Here is an 18,879-nt window from a genome sequence, read left to right as displayed (position 1 = left end):
CCAACAGAGAACGGCTTCATCAAACGCATGGTGCAGGGGGAATCTCCTCCCCTCTTTTATCACACACACTCTTCCACAGAGATGTGACTTCTACAGAGATCATGTTTACATCTATTCCCCGAAACAATAACAGAACACAAAGAGACCCTCACATCTCCTGCCTTTCACACTCACTCTAGCAAGAGCAAGAGGCACTAACACATGACACATTGCTAAACAAAGCTATGCTGATAATTACAAGTAAACCTACATCCATATAGGACCAGGTAATGAAAAAAACCCAAGGCCATGAATCAGACAAACAAGGCAAGAAGCATGATAAGACGAAGTGTTGTCAGAGAAACTCACCGGGCAGTCTTCTTGCTCTTCACTGCACGTGTGGAAATCCATCCCTGAGACCACCTGCAAGTCATTCGTATCTCACGCTGCAAGTGTGGCTCTAAAGTCTTACTCTGGACTGCACCATAGGGAGTTTCATTTGAAGAAAGAGTCAACAGGGCTCAGCCATTTTTCCAATATGAGGCCTGCTTATCTGCCACAATAAGGAAGCCATAGGCATAATCATCTTATCATGAGCCTCGTTCTCAAGCTAGGTCTTCTGGGAAATTGCAACAGATTCTCTTTTAGGTTCTGATTCATTTTCCTCACACCTAAAATTCTCTCTTAAGTGTTTGAAGTAAGTATTTGCGGCAAAAATCCACGCACGCTTTCAAATGCAAAAGCAATATCCAGAAATGGGAAACATGACCTTCCAGGAAAGAAAGGCCTGAAAGCAAGTGTAATTACAGGTATGAAGAAAATCTGCATCACAATCTTACAGGGAGACAGAGATGGATAAAGGAGCTTTCACACAGGAATCAGGAGCCCTTTTACCCATGCGCCATCATTCTACATGCACATTTATTGTGCAAACACTTTCTGATTGGAGGACTGTCATTCCCTGACGTTGAGGACAGGGAATCCAGGGTCACAGCATGAATGGCACAGGCCTTGCCACCAGAACCACAGAATCACTGAATGGTAGGGCTTGGAAGGGACCTCTGCAGATCGTCTAGTTCAACCCCCCTACCACAACAGGTTCACCTAGGGCAGGTTGCACAGGATTGTGTCCAGGCAGGTTTTGACCATCTCCAGAAAAGGACACTCCACAACCTCTCTGGGCAGCCTGTCCCAGTGCTCGGTCACCCTCAAAGTGAAGAAGTTTTTCCTCATGTTCACATGGAACTTCCTGTCGTCCAGTTTGGGCCCATTCCCCCTTGTCCTGTTGCTGGGCACCACTGAACAGAGCCTGGTCCCATCCTCTGAGTCTTCTCTTCTCCAGGCTAAACAGGCTCAGCTCTCTCAGCCTTTCCTCACACAAGAGATGCTCCACTCCCCTCATCATCCCCAAAGCCCTCCGCTGGACTCTCTCCAGTAGTTCCCTGACTTTCTTTAACAGGGGAGCCCAGAACTCCAGATGTGGCCTCATTACGGTAGAGTAGAGGGGGAGGATAACCTCCTCAACCTGATGGCCACGCTCTTCTTAAGGCACCCCAGGACACCATTGGCCTTCTTGGCTCATGGTCAACTTCACCATGGTTAAACTTAACCAGGCATGAAATCAAACCATTGCTCAGCCAAAACCACACTGATGGATGTATTTTCCCAGTTGGAAGCCAGTGTCTCATCCTCCTTCCTCTGTATTCACAGCCTTTAGTTCCACCTGTTAAAGAAAAATCTACCAGACGTGAGTTACCCTCGGTTTGCTTTATTGCAGCGCTGGATGCACGGGGGAAATAGCTCCACCAAACGTGCATGCCAGGTGATCACCAACATACAAGTTATATAGAATCAAAATATACATATTCATTATTTTTCCGAGAATAGGCAGTCCTATGATAATCATTTCTTGGAACCCATTTCCATGCTCTCCTCCCCATCACGCATGCTCAGTGATTTGAGTGGGTGGTCCTCAGGGGTCTCTGGTGGTCGTCAGTGGTCTCGCACCCATGTTCGCTGGATGACCCTCTTCTTGTGGGCATGTGCAGTATCCTTGCTGTGGATACACTCGTCCGTTACAACTTACTTCATAAGATTAATATTCCCAGGCCTATTGTCCAGCTGGGTGGGGACTGTACAAGGAATGTAGCAGCATTGTACATTGCCATGGTCAGTTAGCTTCATTACCTATTACTTTGATTACAAACTCCTTTCCCACGATTATAGTCTTTAAAACAGTTCTAGGCCTTAAGCAGCTTTCTAGTTAATATAAGTTTTCTTATAGCTAAGCTTCTATATTTTTTACACCACCACAGACAATATCCAATAATTTGGCTCTATGACACACAGGTGAAAGAGCATTTCATTCAGTAATATTTTAGGGAAACAGAGATATATTGACTTGGCAGCTATTGCGAGAGTTACCAGCCAGAATGAGGCCCAGCTTTTAACCAGAACAAAACCAACCAATCAACCAAACAAACAAACAAAAAAACCCACACCAAAATAACCCAAACCACCACCAAAATACCATGAAGAAGGCAAGAAGAGGAAACCTGCAGAAGTGAGGGAATCATAGCTGAACATTTCAGCTTATGTCAACTGCAGTCGGTACACAGGAAGGATGTCTAGTTGGTAAAACGTCCACAGGAGCCTCACACAGAAGCTCACACCACAGACCATAGCCACGGTTCCTCAACAACAACCATCAGCTGAGCTTTTACACCATCTCTATATCTTACAGACATTTCACATTACACCGCAGCAAACTTTTTCTGTCTCTGGACAGACAGAATTGATGCCTTGCCCAAACATCACACAACACAAAAGCTACCTATGGAGACAGGCACCACTGAAGGAAAAGTTGCACACACAACTGCTCCTTATCTGACAACAAGGATCACATCAGGGATGCATGCAAAGAGGTTTCTCTGCTCATAACATTGTTTTCATAACACTGTTTTGAAGAATTGTAAAATGTGCTCAAGTCCATAAATGATGTGCAGCCTCGATCAAGACCCAGTCGTCAAAGAATCAACTCAAAGACACCATCATCATACTTTGGCAGATGGGAAAACAAATCATGCTCAAATCTTAACGTAAATTGCACGTTTATGCGCAATAACTGTCATTCAGGGGAAACATCATGCAGCAGGAAAGTAGTAAACTGATGAACCCACAGCTTGGCCACTTGGAATCTGAGCAGCGGGATCTCCAAAAATGAAACACCTTCAGACTCCTTTGATCAAGTCCAGCAATGAACCCTGGGAATTCACAAGCAACATGCGCATCTCCACCAGTACCTCCTCACACACACAGCACCTCCAAGACTCTCCTCAAACACTTCACAGTTCGCATGGCTCTCAATGATCTTCATCATTTGCAGACAAGCTCCATGCAAAGAAAACTTGCATAGACAACTTCTCATCACCATGGGTAACTCCTGACTTCTCACCACGTGCCTGTGACAAGCAAGAGCATTTCCTCCAGTACCTGTTTAAGGAAACACGTCTATGGAAGTCCTCCTCTTTAAAGCTCTACACACGAAAGGCACGTACGGGACAGTCAGGCAAATGTAACAGATTTGGTGCTCAAGACATTGTCAGAGACAAGGGCCCACCTTCAGCAGATCATTCCAGGGAGCAAGGCAAGAAGTTAACAGCTGCAGAAAGGAAGGGATCAGAACATAGCCTTCTGGATGAAGGCACTTAGAGTACGTGCATAATTAAGGTGTTTAGTAGGTCGCCAATACACACTTTGCTCTTCCCAGAGCTCCCATTATGGCCTTTGCCCTAAGTACTTCATTAAGCTCTTTATAAACAGAAGAGCACAAATGATGAGCAGCATTTAGAGAAGGTGCATAATAAAGGGGTTTTGTAGATAGCGCATACACAATTTGCTCTTCCCAAAGCTCCCTTTACTCTAGGTTTTTATCCGAGAGTACGTAATTAAGCTGTTTGTGAAGAATTGACAGACAACCTGCAAACACACAGAATGAACCTCCAGGGCTCCCAGTACAGAAGGAATAACACCTCTTCGAGCCAAACTTCTTTGGGAAGAAGAAACTCACAGTGCCTGATACTACACCTGGACACTGAACAGGGAAAGGAGCAAAGCATAGCTCTTGGGTCCTTCAGCACCTCCTCATGCACACATCCCCGGACTCTCCTCTCCCAACTTTTCACAACTTCCATCATGGTCTTTGACCCTCATAATTTACAAGCACGTGTGATATCACAGGAGTGATAACCGAGTGAAACAAAGACAAACTTGAGAAAAACACCTCACCTAACATGCCATTCAGGACAAAAACAATTGTGTATTACGAATAGACCCATCCTATGAATGAAACTGTTCACTGGCTGGTAAGGGGCACAGAAAACGAAGAGAATCTTTCTAATGAGTGCAGTTATTAAGAATATATAGTATGCTGTTCCTCACACACTGCTTTCAATGATAATAACAAACTACGTAAGATCAAGTGCTACCATATCTAGTTGGTAAAAAGTCCACAGGAGCCTTGCACAGAAGCTCACACCACAGACCATAGCCACAGTTCCTCCAAGTCAAGTCTCGGGACAATGAAGAAGAGGAAAATGCAGGGAAACACAACGGTGGGCCTCACCCAATAACTAAGACCAAATGAACTTTTACATCATCTTTACATCTTTCAGACCTTTCATATTACACCCCAGCAAACTTCTTCAGCAGCCCTGTCTCTGGACACACAGAATTTGTCCCCCTGCCCAAACATCACACAACACAAAAGCTACCTTTGCAGACAGGCACCGTTGAAAGAAAAAGTTGCACGCACCACTGCTCCTTACCTGACAACAAGGATCACAGCAAGGATGCACGCTCATAACACGATTTTGAAGAAATACATATTGAATATATTTTGAAATACATTTGAATTATATATATAAATATATATTGAATTACATTGAAGCACATAAGCCATATGCAGCCCCGATAAACACTCAGTTGTCAAAGTATCAACTCAAAGACACCATCATCCTGCTTCAACACAGGGGCAACTTGGAAGATATATCACGCTTAAATCTTAATGCAAAATGTAGCTCTATGCTCAATAACTGCCACCGCCAAGACTCTCCTCAAACACTTCATAGCTTGCACAGTTGTTAATGATCATCATCATTTGCAGACAGGCTCCATGGAAAGAAAAGTTGCACTGATAACTTCTCCTCACCACGGGTAACTCCTGACTTCTCACCACGTGCCTGTGACAAGCAAGAGCATTTCCTCCAGTACCTTTTTAAGGAAACACGTCTATGGAAGTCTTCCTCTTTACAGCTCTACACACGAAAAGCACGTACGGGACAGTCAGGCAAATGTAACAGATTTGGTGCTCAAGACATTGTCAGAGACAGGGGCCCACCTTCAGCAGATCATTCCAGGGAGCAAGGCAAGAAGTTAACAGCTGCAGAAAGGAAGGGATCAGAACATAGCCTTCTGGATGAAGGCACTTAGAGTACGTGCATAATTAAGGTGTTTAGTAGGTCGCCAATACACACTTTGCTCTTCCCAGAGCTCCCATTATGCCCTTTGTCCTCAGTACTTCATTAAGCTCTTTGTTAAACAGAAGAGCGCAAACGACGAGCCGCTCAGTTAGACACGGGGCCTTTCGCGCTCCGTTTCAAGACACTCTCCCCCCACTCGAGCACGTGCGCCGTCGGGAACATAGCCCACGCTGCTGCCACCTCCCACCTGCTAATCGGGCGACACATCCACCCCGAAGAGCTCATGCTGGCAGGAAAAGCGGAAGTACAGCCGTCAGGGGACAAAATGAGCCACGGCAGCTGGCGCGTGATCAACCCCCAGGGCCCCGCTGGAACGAAACCCCAGCCCAGGGCAGCCCCACGCTCCTGCTGCCTCCCCCACTCCCACGTTCAGCGCCCGCGAGCAAGAGGCGGCAGCGCAGAGCGCGCTGCTGAGCGAAGCTTTGCAGAAGACGGCGCGGGGGAAAGGGCGGAGGAGCAGCGGAGGGAAGCGTCGCGGAGCAAGCGCGGTCAGAGGAACTCACCGGGGCAGCGGCGGGGTCGGCGCGGCGGGCGCCGGCAGGGTCCTCCCCGAGCAGCGGCGCGGGGCTCGTCGGGCGGCGGCCGGGCCGGGAGGGTGTCGCAGCAGCTGCCGCCCGACAAGCGGAGCTGGCTCTTGCGCGAGTCGGCGGTGAGCGACACCTCGTGCGAGTAGGAGTGCAGGAAGGCGCGGACGCCGTCGATGCCCACGAAGTGCGAGGCCGGGACGCCGCGCAAGGCGCCGCTGCCCGCCGCCAGCAGCTGCGAGCGGCGCCAGCGCCGCAGGCGCAGCGCCAGCAGCAGCAGCAGGAAGGCGAGGAAGAGGCAGGACACGGCGGCCACGGCCACCACCAGCCACCGCGTCAGGCTGCCGGCCGGCTCGCCCGGCGCCGCCGCCGCGCTGCCCAGCTCCGACAGCAGCTCGGCCACGCTCTCGGCCAGCACCACCGTCAGCGTGGCCGTGGCCGACAGCGCCGGCCGCCCGTGGTCCTTCACCACCACCACCAGGCTCTGCCGCGCCGCGTCGCGGGCCAGCGGGAAGCGCGCCGTGCGCACCTCGCCGCTGTGCAGCCCCACGCGGAACAGCCCCGGCTCCGTCGCCTTGGCCAGCTCGTACGACAGCCACGCGTTCTGCCCCGCGTCCGCGTCCACCGCCACCACCTTGGCCACCAGCGCCCCGGGCTCGGCCGAGCGCGGCGCCAGCTCCACGCCCGCCCAGCCCGCGCCCGGCGCCGGCGCCGGCGGCGGGTACAGCACCTGCGGCGCGTTGTCGTTCTCGTCCACGATCACCAGCCGCACCGACACGTTGCTGCTCAGCGCCGGCGCGCCGCCGTCCTCCGCCCGCACCCACAGCCCCACCTCGCGCACCTCCTCGTAGTCGAAGGAGCGCAGCGCGTACAGCGCGCCCGTCTCCGCCTGCACCGACACGTAGGACGAGAGCGGCGCGCCCCGCACGCGCCCCCTCCGACAGCCGGTACCGCACGCGCGCGTTCTGCCCCCAGTCCGCGTCCGCCGCCCGCACCGTCAGCACCAGCGCGCCCGCCGCGTTGTTCTCGGGCAGCCGGGCGCTGTAGCGCGCCTCCGCGAACACCGGCGCGTTGTCGTTCACGTCCAGCACCCGCAGCGCCAGCACCGCGCTGCTCCACAGCGACGGCGACCCGCCGTCCGCCGCCCGCACCGTCACGTTGTACTCCGACACCTTCTCACGGTCCAACTCCTCGGCCGTCACCACGCGGTAGTACTCCTCAAAGGTCTTCTCCAGGCGGAACGGCAGCCGCTCCGCGATGCTGCACCGCACCTCGCCGTTCGCCCCCGAGTCCCCGGTCCTGCACGTGCAGCAGGGCCACCACCGTCCCCGACGGCGCGTCCTCGGAGATCGCGCTCAGCGCCGAAGTTACTCTCAGTTCGGGTGCGTTGTCGTTGACGTCTGTCACCGTGATCGCGACTTTCGCCGTATCGAAAAGCTCTCCTCCGTCATGTGCCTGCACCTCCAGTTCATGTGAGGAGATTTCCTCGAAGTCCAGGCTCCGCAGCAGCGTGATCGCTCCCGTCTCGGCGTCCAGCTGGAAAATCTGGGAGGCTTTCTCTGTGATTTTCTTCAGGGAGTATTTCACGTGCCCGTTCATCCCCTCGTCGGCGTCGGTGGCCGTGAGGGTGACGAGGACGGAGCCCAGGGGCACGTCCTCCGGCACACGCACCGTGTACTCCGCCTGGCTGAACACGGGCGCGTTGTCGTTCGCGTCCAGCACGGCCACGCGGATCCGCGCCGTGCCCGTCCGCGGACGGCTCGCCGCCGTCGCTCGCCCTCAGCACCAGCTCGTGAAACGCCGCCGCCTCCCGGTCCAGCGCCTTCGCCAGCACCAGCTCGGGACGCTGATCCCCGCCGGGGCCCGCCTGCACGGCCAGCGAGAAGTGCTCGTCGCCGCTCAGCTCGTAGCTCCGCACCGAATTCGACCCCGCGTCCGGGTCGTGAGCCTCGGCCAGGGGAAACCGCGACCCCGGCGCTGTCGTCTCGCTCATTCTCAGGTCCGTTTCTGCATGCCGGAAGCTGGGGGCGTTGTCGTTAATGTCCGTGATTTCCACTTCGATACCGTGAACTTGCATTTCACCCTCTACTAACACCTCACACCCGCAGCACGCATTGCTGAACGCTCTCGCAGAGCTGCTCTCTGTCTATCCTCTCCGCCGTCACTAAATGTCCCGTCTTTCCCGTGCAGAGCGAAATACTGCGTCCGACCTCTGTCTACGATGCGGACGCCGCGGTGTCGGAGCGCCGGCAGGTCGAGCCCCAGGTCCTTGGCCACGTCGCCCACGAACGAGCCCTTCGGCATCTCCTCGGGAAGCGAGTAGCGCAGCTGCCCCCGCGCCGCCTCCCACGCCGCCACCAGCACGCACCACAGCAGGGCTCGCTCACGCCGGCCCCGCCGTCTCCCCGCCGCCCACATCGCCGCCGACCCACCGCCGGCCACCGCACCACCGCCCACCGACGATCCGGCTCGGCGTCTGTCTCCGGCTCTGTCTCGCCGCTCCCGGCCGCTGCCGCCGGCCCCTCCGCCTCGCTGCAGCACGGCTCCGCACCGCGGGGACGCTCGCAGACCGCCCGGGCGCCGAGACAGCCAGCCAGCCAGCCAGTCGGGCCGCAGCGGGCGGGGCTGCCTGCAGCGCTCCGGCCTTCCTCTCGCTCCTCCTCGGTCAACAGCGGCGCCCGCAGCCTCCTCCCGGCACTGCAGGCACCGACCGCTGCCCAGCGCTGCCCGATCTGCCTTGCCCACGGGCAGCTCGCGGCCACGGAACAGGCAACACGGGGACATCCCTCCCCGTCCGGCGGCGATCTCCTGCGTGGGCTTCTCTCCAGCCCGTCTCTTCTGCGGTCTTCGCGGCGATCACGGCCAGGAAGAAGGCAGAGGCCTCTCGTGGTTGTGTTCTTTCTACCGCACAGAACAAATGAATTGCTAATAGCGTATATGTAAAGTAACATTGTTTTTTCTTAATGTGACGTGCAGAATATTGCGAGTCTTATGCCATTTGTCCAAAAGTAGCATCTCCACCACGAATTGCACAGCGTTTTGTAGCAGACGTGCTTGAATGAATTTTTTTTCACCCTTTCTGCGGAGCAAAACAGTGTCATGTAGTAGGGGAAACTACTCACAAGCAGTCGGAATGGTCAGTCCCCGAATCCTGCAGTACACGCACAGCCCTTCGCTCTTGACTTACTTAACTTGACTTACTTCTCACTTGTACATCGTAGGCTGCTCTGAATCAGCCTCCATTTCTCCCCCTTCTCCAATCATCACTTCCGAATATCTGCTTATAACCCTACACTACGGAGTGCCTCAGCAGCAGGCAGCGATGCGCAGGTACTCTCTGTCGGGTAGGACATTTACAAACAAAATAAATAAACCCAGCATAAAGCCAACTCTTCACGTGAAACGCAGTGCAACACTTGGGGAAAGAGGGATAGGAAAAAAGATAACAGGCAAACCGCGATTTTTTTGTTTTTGGCGCTCCCATTTTACAGGTTAACCCTTGTAGAAAAGGACAGATCAGGAACAGTAAAAAAACAGACGGAACAACAAAAAAAAAAGAGAAAAAATTCCACGAGGGACTCCGAAAATGATGTCTGGAAAATACTAGTCAGCCTCACTAGTGCAACGGGGCTTTGCTCAGCTGTCACCCAGGTGCAAGTCCATCGCTTCAGGAAAAAGCGATAAGGAAAAATCTCCAATACCAAGCATCAACCCCATTTTCCAGACCCCATCACGTAGAGTTAGCGTCTGTCATTCTACACAGTAGGGATCCGCCTTCACCGTTCCTGACACCCACCATTTAGGACGGCACAAGTTTATACACAAAACTCTTCAGGGTCCGCCACATCACTAGTAACTCCAAACATTGCAGACAACGCAAGTTTCAGAGACAACACTCGTCAGGTGAACCTGACCGTGTGATGAACCAAAACAAGAGCTTCACCACACGTGTACCATTTTCTGCAGCACAAGTGGAATGGCGAGAAGCTCTCCACTGAGCCTACGCGAGTGACCGCTGATGAGGCCGGAAGTGCCGGTTCGCACGTGCCAAGGTGGACACGGCTCAGGGTTATTTCATTCGGTCGTGGAAACAGACATCGGCAGTAACCGCACCAGCAGACACAGCAAGACCCGGCGACCCCGTCATGTAGAGTCAGCGGATCTCACTCTACACAGTAAGGATCCGCCTTCACCGTTAGTAACATTTCAGACAAAACAAGCTTCCTAGTCAAAACTTCTCAGCTGAAACTGAACCTGCGCCCCCCGATGAACCCGAAAGTCCCGGCGCCAACTGCATGCCCTGAAGGGAACGGGGTACCCTGTTCCTTCTTCATTGCTTCGCGGATACACGGATCAGCCACAGCACCCGGGAAAGCCAGGAGGAGAAGGACGGAGGTTCAGAAAGGCCCAAGGAACTCATTCGGCACAGAAAGCATCCACGTACCGTCTTACACAGCACACGTCTTGTAAAGAAAACAACTCAGCTGAACCTGAACGCGTGATGAACCAAAAAGCCCATCACTAAATGCTTGCTCAGAATTCAAAAGGAAAAAAACGTGGGGGTTTTGTTTTGTTTTCTTGGGGTTTTTTTGGCTTGTGAACGTCCAGCATCAGAAGAACTCGTTCTATCCCGGAGCTACGGCATACCTGTAGCATTTTCTCCAGCACAAGCTGGATAGCAAGAACCTCTCCACTGAGCCTGCGGCCAGCAAGGACACGGCACAGGAGTGTGTCATTCGTTCGTGGAGAGGTCGGGAAGACCCCGCAGCCCAGCACAGCGCATCAGCCTGGGCGTGAGGTTGGGAAAGGCTCAGGGACAAGGACCGCGCGGGCTTACAGACCTGCGGTGCGTCGGGGTCGGCGGGCGGCTCTCCCGCGCCGGCGCTGCTGCTCGGGCTCCGCTTCCCGCAGGGCTCCCCGCCGAGAAGCTCCTCCGCGGGCAGGCTGGGCAGCGGCGGCGGCGGCGGCAGCCAAGCGGCCTCGGCGACGGCGCGTCCCGGCGCCACGCACAGGTTGTAGGAGTAGGGCAAGGTGCCCTCGCAGAAGTCGGCCGGGAAGGCGGCGCCGGCCACGGAGAAGCGCTGCGCGCCCAGGCAGCGCAGCACGGCGGGCGGCCCGGCCCCGCGCACCCGCGCCAGCACGGCCAGCGCCACGCTCAGCAGGAAGAGGGCCGAGAGGAGCGCCAGCGCCAGCACCAGGTAGAACTGCAGCTCCGCCGGCGAGTCGGCGCCCGCCGCCCCGCTCGCTCAGCTCCGGCAGCGCCTCCTGCAAGCTCTCGGCCAGCACCACGTGCAGCGTGGCCGTGGCCGACAGCGCCGGCTGCCCGTGGTCCTTCACCACGGCCACCAGCCGCTGCTTCGCCGCGTCCCTCTCCGACACGGCCCGCGCCGTGCGCACCTCGCCGCCTGTGCAGCCCCACGCGGAACAGCGCCGGCTCCGGCGCCTGCACCAGCTCGTACGACAGCCACGCGTTGCGCCCCCGCGTCCCGCGTCCACCGCCACCACCTTGGCCACCAGGTACCCGGCCTCGGCCGACCGCGGCACCACCTCGAACGGCGCCGCGGCCGGGACCGGCGCCGACCCCGCTCCCGCCCCCGACCCCGCCGCTCCCGCCGCTCCCGCGCCCGCCGCCGGCCACAGCACCCGCGGCGCGTTGTCGTTGCGGTCCAGCACGAAGACGCGCACCGTCGCCGTCGAGCTCCGCGCCGGCGCCCCGCCGTCCTGCGCCCGCACCGCCACCGCGAACTCGCGGCACTGCTCGTAGTCGAAGGAGCGCTGCGCGTACACCGCGCCGCTCCGCGCCTCCACCGACACGTACGGCGCCGCGCCCGCGCTGCCGCCCGCCAGCCAGTAGCTCACGCGCCCGTTGGCGCCCGCGTCCGCGTCCCGCGCGCGCACGCGCAGCACCGGCGCGCCCGCCGCGTTGTTCTCCGCCACGTAGGCGCTGTAGGCGGCCTCCTCGAACACCGGCGCGTTGTCGTTCACGTCCGACACCTCCAGCACCAGCGCCGTGCGGCTCGACAGCGCCGGGCTGCCCCGGTCCCGGGCCACCACCGTCACACGGTGCTCGGCCGCCTGCTCCCGGTCCAGCGCGCTCGACGTCACCACCTTGTACGAGCCGCCCGACGACGCCACGAACGACAGCGGCGCCTCGCCCCACAGCTCGCACCACACCTGACCGTTCTCCCCGGAGTCCCGGTCCCGCACTTTCACCACGGCCACCACCGTGCCGGCCGGCGCGTCCTCGGGCACCGGGCTCGACACCGACAGCATCGTGATTTCGGGCGCGTTGTCGTTCTCGTCGGTGATGTCTATCTGCACTTCACAGTGAGCCGTCAGCCCGCCGCCGTCCCTCGCCTCCAGGCCGAACCCGTACTTGCTCCTCTCCTCGAAGTCCAGCGGCCCCGCCGTCCTGACCTCGCCGCTGGCGCTGTCGACACTGAACAAGGCGCGGACGCCGTCCGGGACGTTGCCGAAGGAGTAGGAGACCCGCCGTTGGAGCCCGCGTCCGCATCCGTGGCTCGCACGCGCAGCACCAGCGACCCCGCCGGCAGATTCTCCCGCACTCGCGCCTCGTAGACGCCTTTGCTGAACACGGGCGCGTTGTCGTTGGCGTCCCGTCACGTTGACGCGAACCTGCACCGTCCCGGACCTCACCGGCTCCCCGCCATCCACCGCCGTCAGCGCCAGCTGAAAGGAGCTCTGCTTCTCACGGTCCAGCGCTCTCTCCAGCACTAATTCCGGCTGCTGCTTCCCACCCGAGCTCTCCTTGACGGCCAGCGAGAAGGACGGGTCGCCAGTGAGCTGGTAAGTCAGCAGCGAGTTGCTGCCCACGTCCGCGTCTCGGGCCATCTCCAGCGGGAAACGAGCACCGGGAAGCGTCCATTCACCAATCTCCAGGTCCAGAGCAGGCTTGCTGAAGGCCGGTGCGTTGTCGTTGACGTCCTGGATGGCCACCTCGACATGGAAAACGTTCAGCGGGTTCTGCACCAGCGCCTCGAAGCTGACGGAGCAGGACGCCGACTCGCCGCACATCTCCTCCCGGTCCAGCCGCTCGCTCACGTACAGGTTCCCGGTCTCCTCGCTCACCGTGAAGTATTGCTTCTCCGCGCTGAGCCGCAGCTTGCGTGCCGGCAGCTCGGCCGGGCTCAGCCCCAGGTCCCGCGCCAGCGGCCCCCACCAGCGAGCCTCTGCCCAGCTCCTCGGGGATGGCGTAGCGGATCCGCTCCGGCGACGCCCGGCACCACAAGCCCAGCAGCAAAGCGGCCAGCAGCACTCGCCCGGCTGCTCGCCCGCGGCTCGGCACCGGCACCGGCACCGGCACCGGCACCCGCCCCGGCCCCGGCCCGCCCGCCATTCTGGGCAGCGCTCGCCGCGCTCTCCTCCCTTCCTTCCAGCCGCTCTCCGCAGCGAGCGCAGGGGCCGCCGCAGGGCAGCGATCTCGGCGCCGCCTCGGACCCCGCTGCTCCCCGCGCCGCGCCGCCTCTCGCCTCTGCTGCCCGTGCCGCTGCCCACAATGGCCGGCGCCGTGCGAGCCGGCAGCCCGCGGGGGCAGGACGCTGCGGCGGCTCCGGCTCCGGCTGCGGCTCCGGCTCCAGCGCCGCTCCGCGGCGGCCAACAGCGGCACCCGGAGGCGCCGCGACGACACCGCAGCCGGCTGATGGCCGCGCTCCCGGCGGGACGGGCTTTTGGCCGCTCTCCGCTGCCTCCACCCAGCCTTGGGGTCTCCCTTGCATGAGACCCGCCGAGCCAGAAGCACTCGCTTGCTTGCTGCAGCTCCAAAGGCGTTTGTACCCGAGATACGCTGTCGGCTGCTCTTAGGTCCAGCGAAACACTCAGAAACAAATAGTCCTGGCAGCACTAGCTAGGGGAAGACTTTCAGAGCTTTGTAGCACTCTGCCAGGTATTTTGAATTCTGATTTCCTTGCCTGTCACGAATACCAAGAAGGAAATATTCGTGTTGCAGAAATCGGTAAGCACTCAGAGGCGAAATGAGGCAACGGTAATTTCAAACCTGGCATGCCAGACCTGCAAAGGGTCTCCATCTTCCCTGCATTTCTTCCTTTTGCTCAACTAAGTCTATGAAAATTGTCCCGTTATTCTGTTTTCTTGTAGGTAGAAGAGCCGTTACACTGAGGAATGTATTCTTTTGCATCTCTGTACCGGAGGGTCTGACAATAGGGAAGTGCAAAGCCACCTGGAGTCTTTCAGAAAATCACAGAATGCTTTTGGTTGGAAGGGACCTTTATAGATCATTTAGTCCACCCCTCCGACATGGGCAGGGACACCTGTCAAATGATGAAGTTGCTCTAAGCCCCATCCAGTATGTCCTTGAACAGTGGTGGCGAATCCACATCTTCTCTGGGCAACCTGTTCCACTGTCTCACCACCCTCATTGCAAAACATCTCTTCTCTATGGAAAGAAATCTATGGAAAAATCTACCCTCTTTCAGCTTAAAACCCTTGCCCTGTGTCGTGTCACAAGAGGCCCTGGTAATAACTCTTTCTGCATCTTCCTTTTAAGCTCCCTTTGTATAAGGCACAATAAGGTTATGCAGCCCAGGCTACGACTGCATTTCTGGGCAGCAAGGGCACATTCCCCGCTCATGTCCCAGTTGTCACCCACCTTCTCCACAAGGCTGCTCTCAAACCGTTCATCCCACAGTCTCTGTTGAAACTGAGGATTGCCCCAACACAGGTGCAGGACCTTGCACTTGGCCTTCTTGAACTTCTTGATCGCACGGTCCACTTCTCCAGACTGTCACTGTCCCTCTGGGTGGCATCCCTTCCCTCCAGCGAATCAACTGCACCAACCAGCTTGCACAGGGTGCACTCAATCCCACTGTCTCTGTCAATGATGAAGATACTAAATAGTCCCGGACCCAGTACGGGCCCTTGAGGAGCACCACACGTCACTGGTTTCCACTTGGACCTTGAGCCATTGAGCGTAACTCTTGGACGCAGGCATCCAGCCAGTTCCTTATCCATCTAACAGTACAACTGCCAAATCCATGGCTCTCCAGCTGAGTGGCCACCTGTGTTTTTGGGGGACCATGTGGGGGACACTCTGCACGCTTTGTCCCACTGACACCCAGTCTCTTCATGGAAATCTTGGCCAGGCTGAAGAGATGGTTTTGCTTTCTTCCACTGCAGACAGGTGTGCCTCCGGGAGCACACGTACTCCTAGGAAAGCCTTCCTCTTTACAGCTTTAAACCTCAAAGGTGTGTACAGGAACTGCGCCTGCACTCAGAGAGTTGGAACAGATGGCACCTTCCACATGTGGTTCAGACACCCTGAGGACGAGCTGTAGCTCATGACAACAAGCAAGGCAAGAGTTACAGAACGTACACGCAGAAATGAATGGATCAGGTGGAACGACACCAGTTCTTAGGCCAAACTTACTGAGCAGAGGCAACTCAATTTGTACACGTGGTACCACAACTGTGTGCCTAATGGAGTAACTATGACAAGCAGGGAAATGAGCATCTGCTCTTCTATGGCCCCAATGCCAACAGATCTCCCCCAGGTGTTCTCTCCAGCCCTACACAACTTGCTGGTTTGCTTCTGACCTTCTCATAATTAGTAAAAACATATCATGGGACGATAATGCAGTACAATCACTGCTCACCAACGTTCTGAAAAGAGAAAGGAGGATTCAAAAGCATACAAATGCTAAACAACCAAAATTAAAGAGGAGCAGTCATCCAACAGAGAAGGGATCATCGAGCCATCAACTTAGGGGAATCTCCTCCCCTCTTCTATCACACGCACTGCTCCACAGAGATGCGGTTTCTACTATAATCACATTTTCATCTACTCTCCCTACCAAAAATATGACACAAATGTACCCTCACATCTCCTGCCTTCTCCTTCTCCTGCCAGCGAGAGGCACTATCGCACAATGGAAGATCGCCTCCTCCTTGCCAATAGAACAACATACAGAGGACACCAGGGAAAGGAAAAAAACTAAATCAAAAACCAAAACAAACAAAAAAACCCAGACAAGCAACACGAGAAGCCTCAAAGGAGAAAAAATTGTCAGTGGAACATCACTGTGAGGATGTCTCGGGCTTCACTGTGGACATTGAAATTCATTGCCCACAGCACCTGGAAGTCATTCAGGTCCCAAGCTACAAGTGCAACTTTCAACCTTACTCTGCACTACACAGTAGGGGGTTTCATTTTTTGAAATATTCATCAGCTCTCACCTGCTTTTGTTCTACTCTATGGCCTGTTTATCTCCCTGAACATTAAAAAATGCTCATCATGGGCCTCTTTCTCAAGATAAGAGAAAATACAGGAGATTCTGGTTTAGGTTTTGCTTCATTTTCCTCACACCTAAAGTCCTGTCTTCAGGTGGTTTGAAGTATGTGCTGCAAAACAACGCTCTCAGTTTCAAATGAAAAAGCACTATCCAGAAATGGCGAAAGGAACCACGACCTCGCAGGAACAAGAGGCCTGAAAGAGTCAGTACAACTGACAAGAAACTCTGCATCTCATCATTCCAGGGAGACAGAGAGGAATAACGGAGGTTTCACAGAGGAATTATAACCTGCTCTACCCATGCATCATCCTTCCAGGTACACACTTATGCTCACACTTACTTTATTATCCAAGGATTACATGGCCTTTCTGGACAGTGAAGCTAGGATGATAACATAAATGGCACAGGCATGCCATCAAACCGTTGCCCAGCCAAAACCACATTGACCCACCTCTTTTCCTGGTTGGCAGCCAGGCCTCTCACCCTCCTTGCTCTCCATTCACAGCCTATAGTTGAACCAAAGACAACACCCAACTTTTGCCCATGCATCAGCCACAGGAGGAATTTTAGGGAAACAGAAGTATTTCAAAGTCTTTGTCTTGGCAGCTGAACGGTACGCATGGAAACTGCTCCCCAGCCTGATCATTAAAAACCCATCTCTACTTTTAAGGGCTATCAGCCAAAATGAGGCCCAGGTTTTTGAACCTGGAAAAAGGAATGTGAAAACCCACAGAAGTGAAGGCATCATTGCTTAACATTTCAGATCATCTCAACTGTAGTAGCTACACAAGAAGAGTATCTAGTTGGTGAAAAGTACACTGGAGGATCACACCAGAATTTGCACAAAAGGGCCATAGCCACAGTTCCCAGATTGATTTCTTTGGATAATAAGAAAAGGAAAATGCACAGGACCACAACTGTGGGACCCATACAACAACTGGGAGAAACGGAACCTTTTAGACATTTCAAACTACACCACAGCAAACTCTTCCACCTGCCCTCTCTTGGTGCAGACACAATGCTTCACCCTGCCCAAGCATCATGCAACGGGAAAGCTAAATTTGCAGACGGACATCGCTGAAAGAAATACTGTGCTCAGAACTTCTCCTTCCAGACAACAAGGAACACAACATGGATGCACGCATAGAGATGTCCCTGTTCATCACACTCAGTTGAAGGAACATAAAGTGTTCTAAAGGGCAGAAGCAACACGTGGCTCGGTTATACACTCAGTTACCAGTATCAGCTCAAAGACACCATCACACACATGGGCAATTTGGAAGATATGTGACTCTGCCACTGTTAATGCAAGGTTTACATCTACACCAAATAACTACCATTCACAGGTGACGTGGTTTTAGCCCCAGCCAGTAGCTAAGTGCCACGCGCCGCTCGCTCACTTCCTCCCCTGGCGGGCTGGGGAGGAGAACGGAAAAAACAACGGCAAAGCTTCGAGGGTTGGGATAAGGGCAGTTTACTGGGACAGCAAGGGAGAGGGAAACAATCAGCAACAGTGCTGATAACAGATAGTAACAATGGGTGATAACCGAGAACGATTTTACTGATCTGACGACCGACCGACCGGACGCTTGACCCGTCCCAGAGCCACGTCGACACGCCGAACCCGCCCCTGCCCGACTAGCCCCCTTTTATGGTGAGCATGATGTCACATGGTATGGAATAGCCCCCGGCCAGCTTGGCTCACCTGTCCTGGATCCTTGTGAAATTAACTCTATCCTTGCCAGAACCAGGACATTATCCACCCCTTATTCCATGCCATCTACGTCATGCCCAGATTATTTTACAGAACTCATTGCCTTACTCTATGGGCTATCGCTCTAAAATGTCTGTCGAGTTCATTTAGTCCATGGGTTCCATCTGCCATTACAGTCTCTCAGAGCAGGAGCTCTGAGGTGCGTGCTGCTGGATTGTTGCACGCTGCATCCGGAGTTTTCACAGCCGGTGTATCTGGTATGGACCATGCTCACAGTCTGGACGCCAAAGATGTGATTTTTCGATAAAGTTTCTGGGCACCAGTTGAAGTCAGTTCTAGTTCCATCATCGTGGCACTTTGTTCAGTTTCAAAGTCCATCCTTCATTAGTTTTGGGTGATTCTTATGGTCATACCATTGATACAGTATATTGCTATTAATATCATGCAATTTAATTTATCAGCTATTTTCACCCAAAATCAAATCCCCTTGGGGTACACCACCGGACTTCCCCATCTTTTCTCATCACCCACCAAGTGCACCCTGGTTCCTGAGCAAAAGCAATCCCGCAGATGGGCTTGCCTTTGCCTGAAGCAGGGATAACCCAAACTGTTTACCCAACATATTTTTCATGTGCACTACAGGAACTTTATCCCCTTCTACTGGGCGTGGGAATTTTGACTGGGCAGGGCCAGCTCGATTGGCAGATCCCCGAGTGTTAACTAACCAGGTGGCCTTTGCTAAATGTGTATCCCAGTGTTTGAGGGTCCCACCACCCATTGCTCTCAGGGTAGTTTTTAGCAGCCCATTGCACCTTTCAACTTTCCCAGAGGTTGGTGCATGATAGGGGATGTGATAC

At 55.1% G+C, this 18,879-nt stretch overlaps 2 protein-coding genes and 1 pseudogene across 2 annotated transcripts in view; all 3 read right to left on the bottom strand.

The window, feature by feature from the left end:
- The window catches only part of LOC104636655 (protocadherin gamma-C5-like), a 231,919-nt gene that overhangs the window by 63,324 nt on the left and 149,716 nt on the right, over nt 1–18,879 (bottom strand). The window lies entirely within an intron of this gene.
- On the bottom strand, nt 5,922–8,862 carry LOC142603800 (protocadherin gamma-A10-like). The gene is given in 6 exon segments (XM_075766143.1): nt 5,922–6,971; nt 6,973–7,335; nt 7,337–7,798; nt 7,800–8,141; nt 8,143–8,211; nt 8,213–8,862. Coding segments are annotated over 6 exon segments (2,814 nt in total). The 5' UTR covers nt 8,828–8,862; the 3' UTR covers nt 5,922–6,008.
- Nucleotides 10,669–13,777, bottom strand: LOC142603905 (protocadherin gamma-B5-like; annotated as a pseudogene).

The sequence above is a fragment of the Balearica regulorum genome, chromosome 14 (genome assembly GCF_011004875.1).
Source record: "Balearica regulorum gibbericeps isolate bBalReg1 chromosome 14, bBalReg1.pri, whole genome shotgun sequence".
Lineage (NCBI taxonomy): Eukaryota > Metazoa > Chordata > Aves > Gruiformes > Gruidae > Balearica > Balearica regulorum.
Note: the sequence above shows the minus strand (reverse complement) of the source record. Positions and strands in the feature narration are given on the sequence as shown.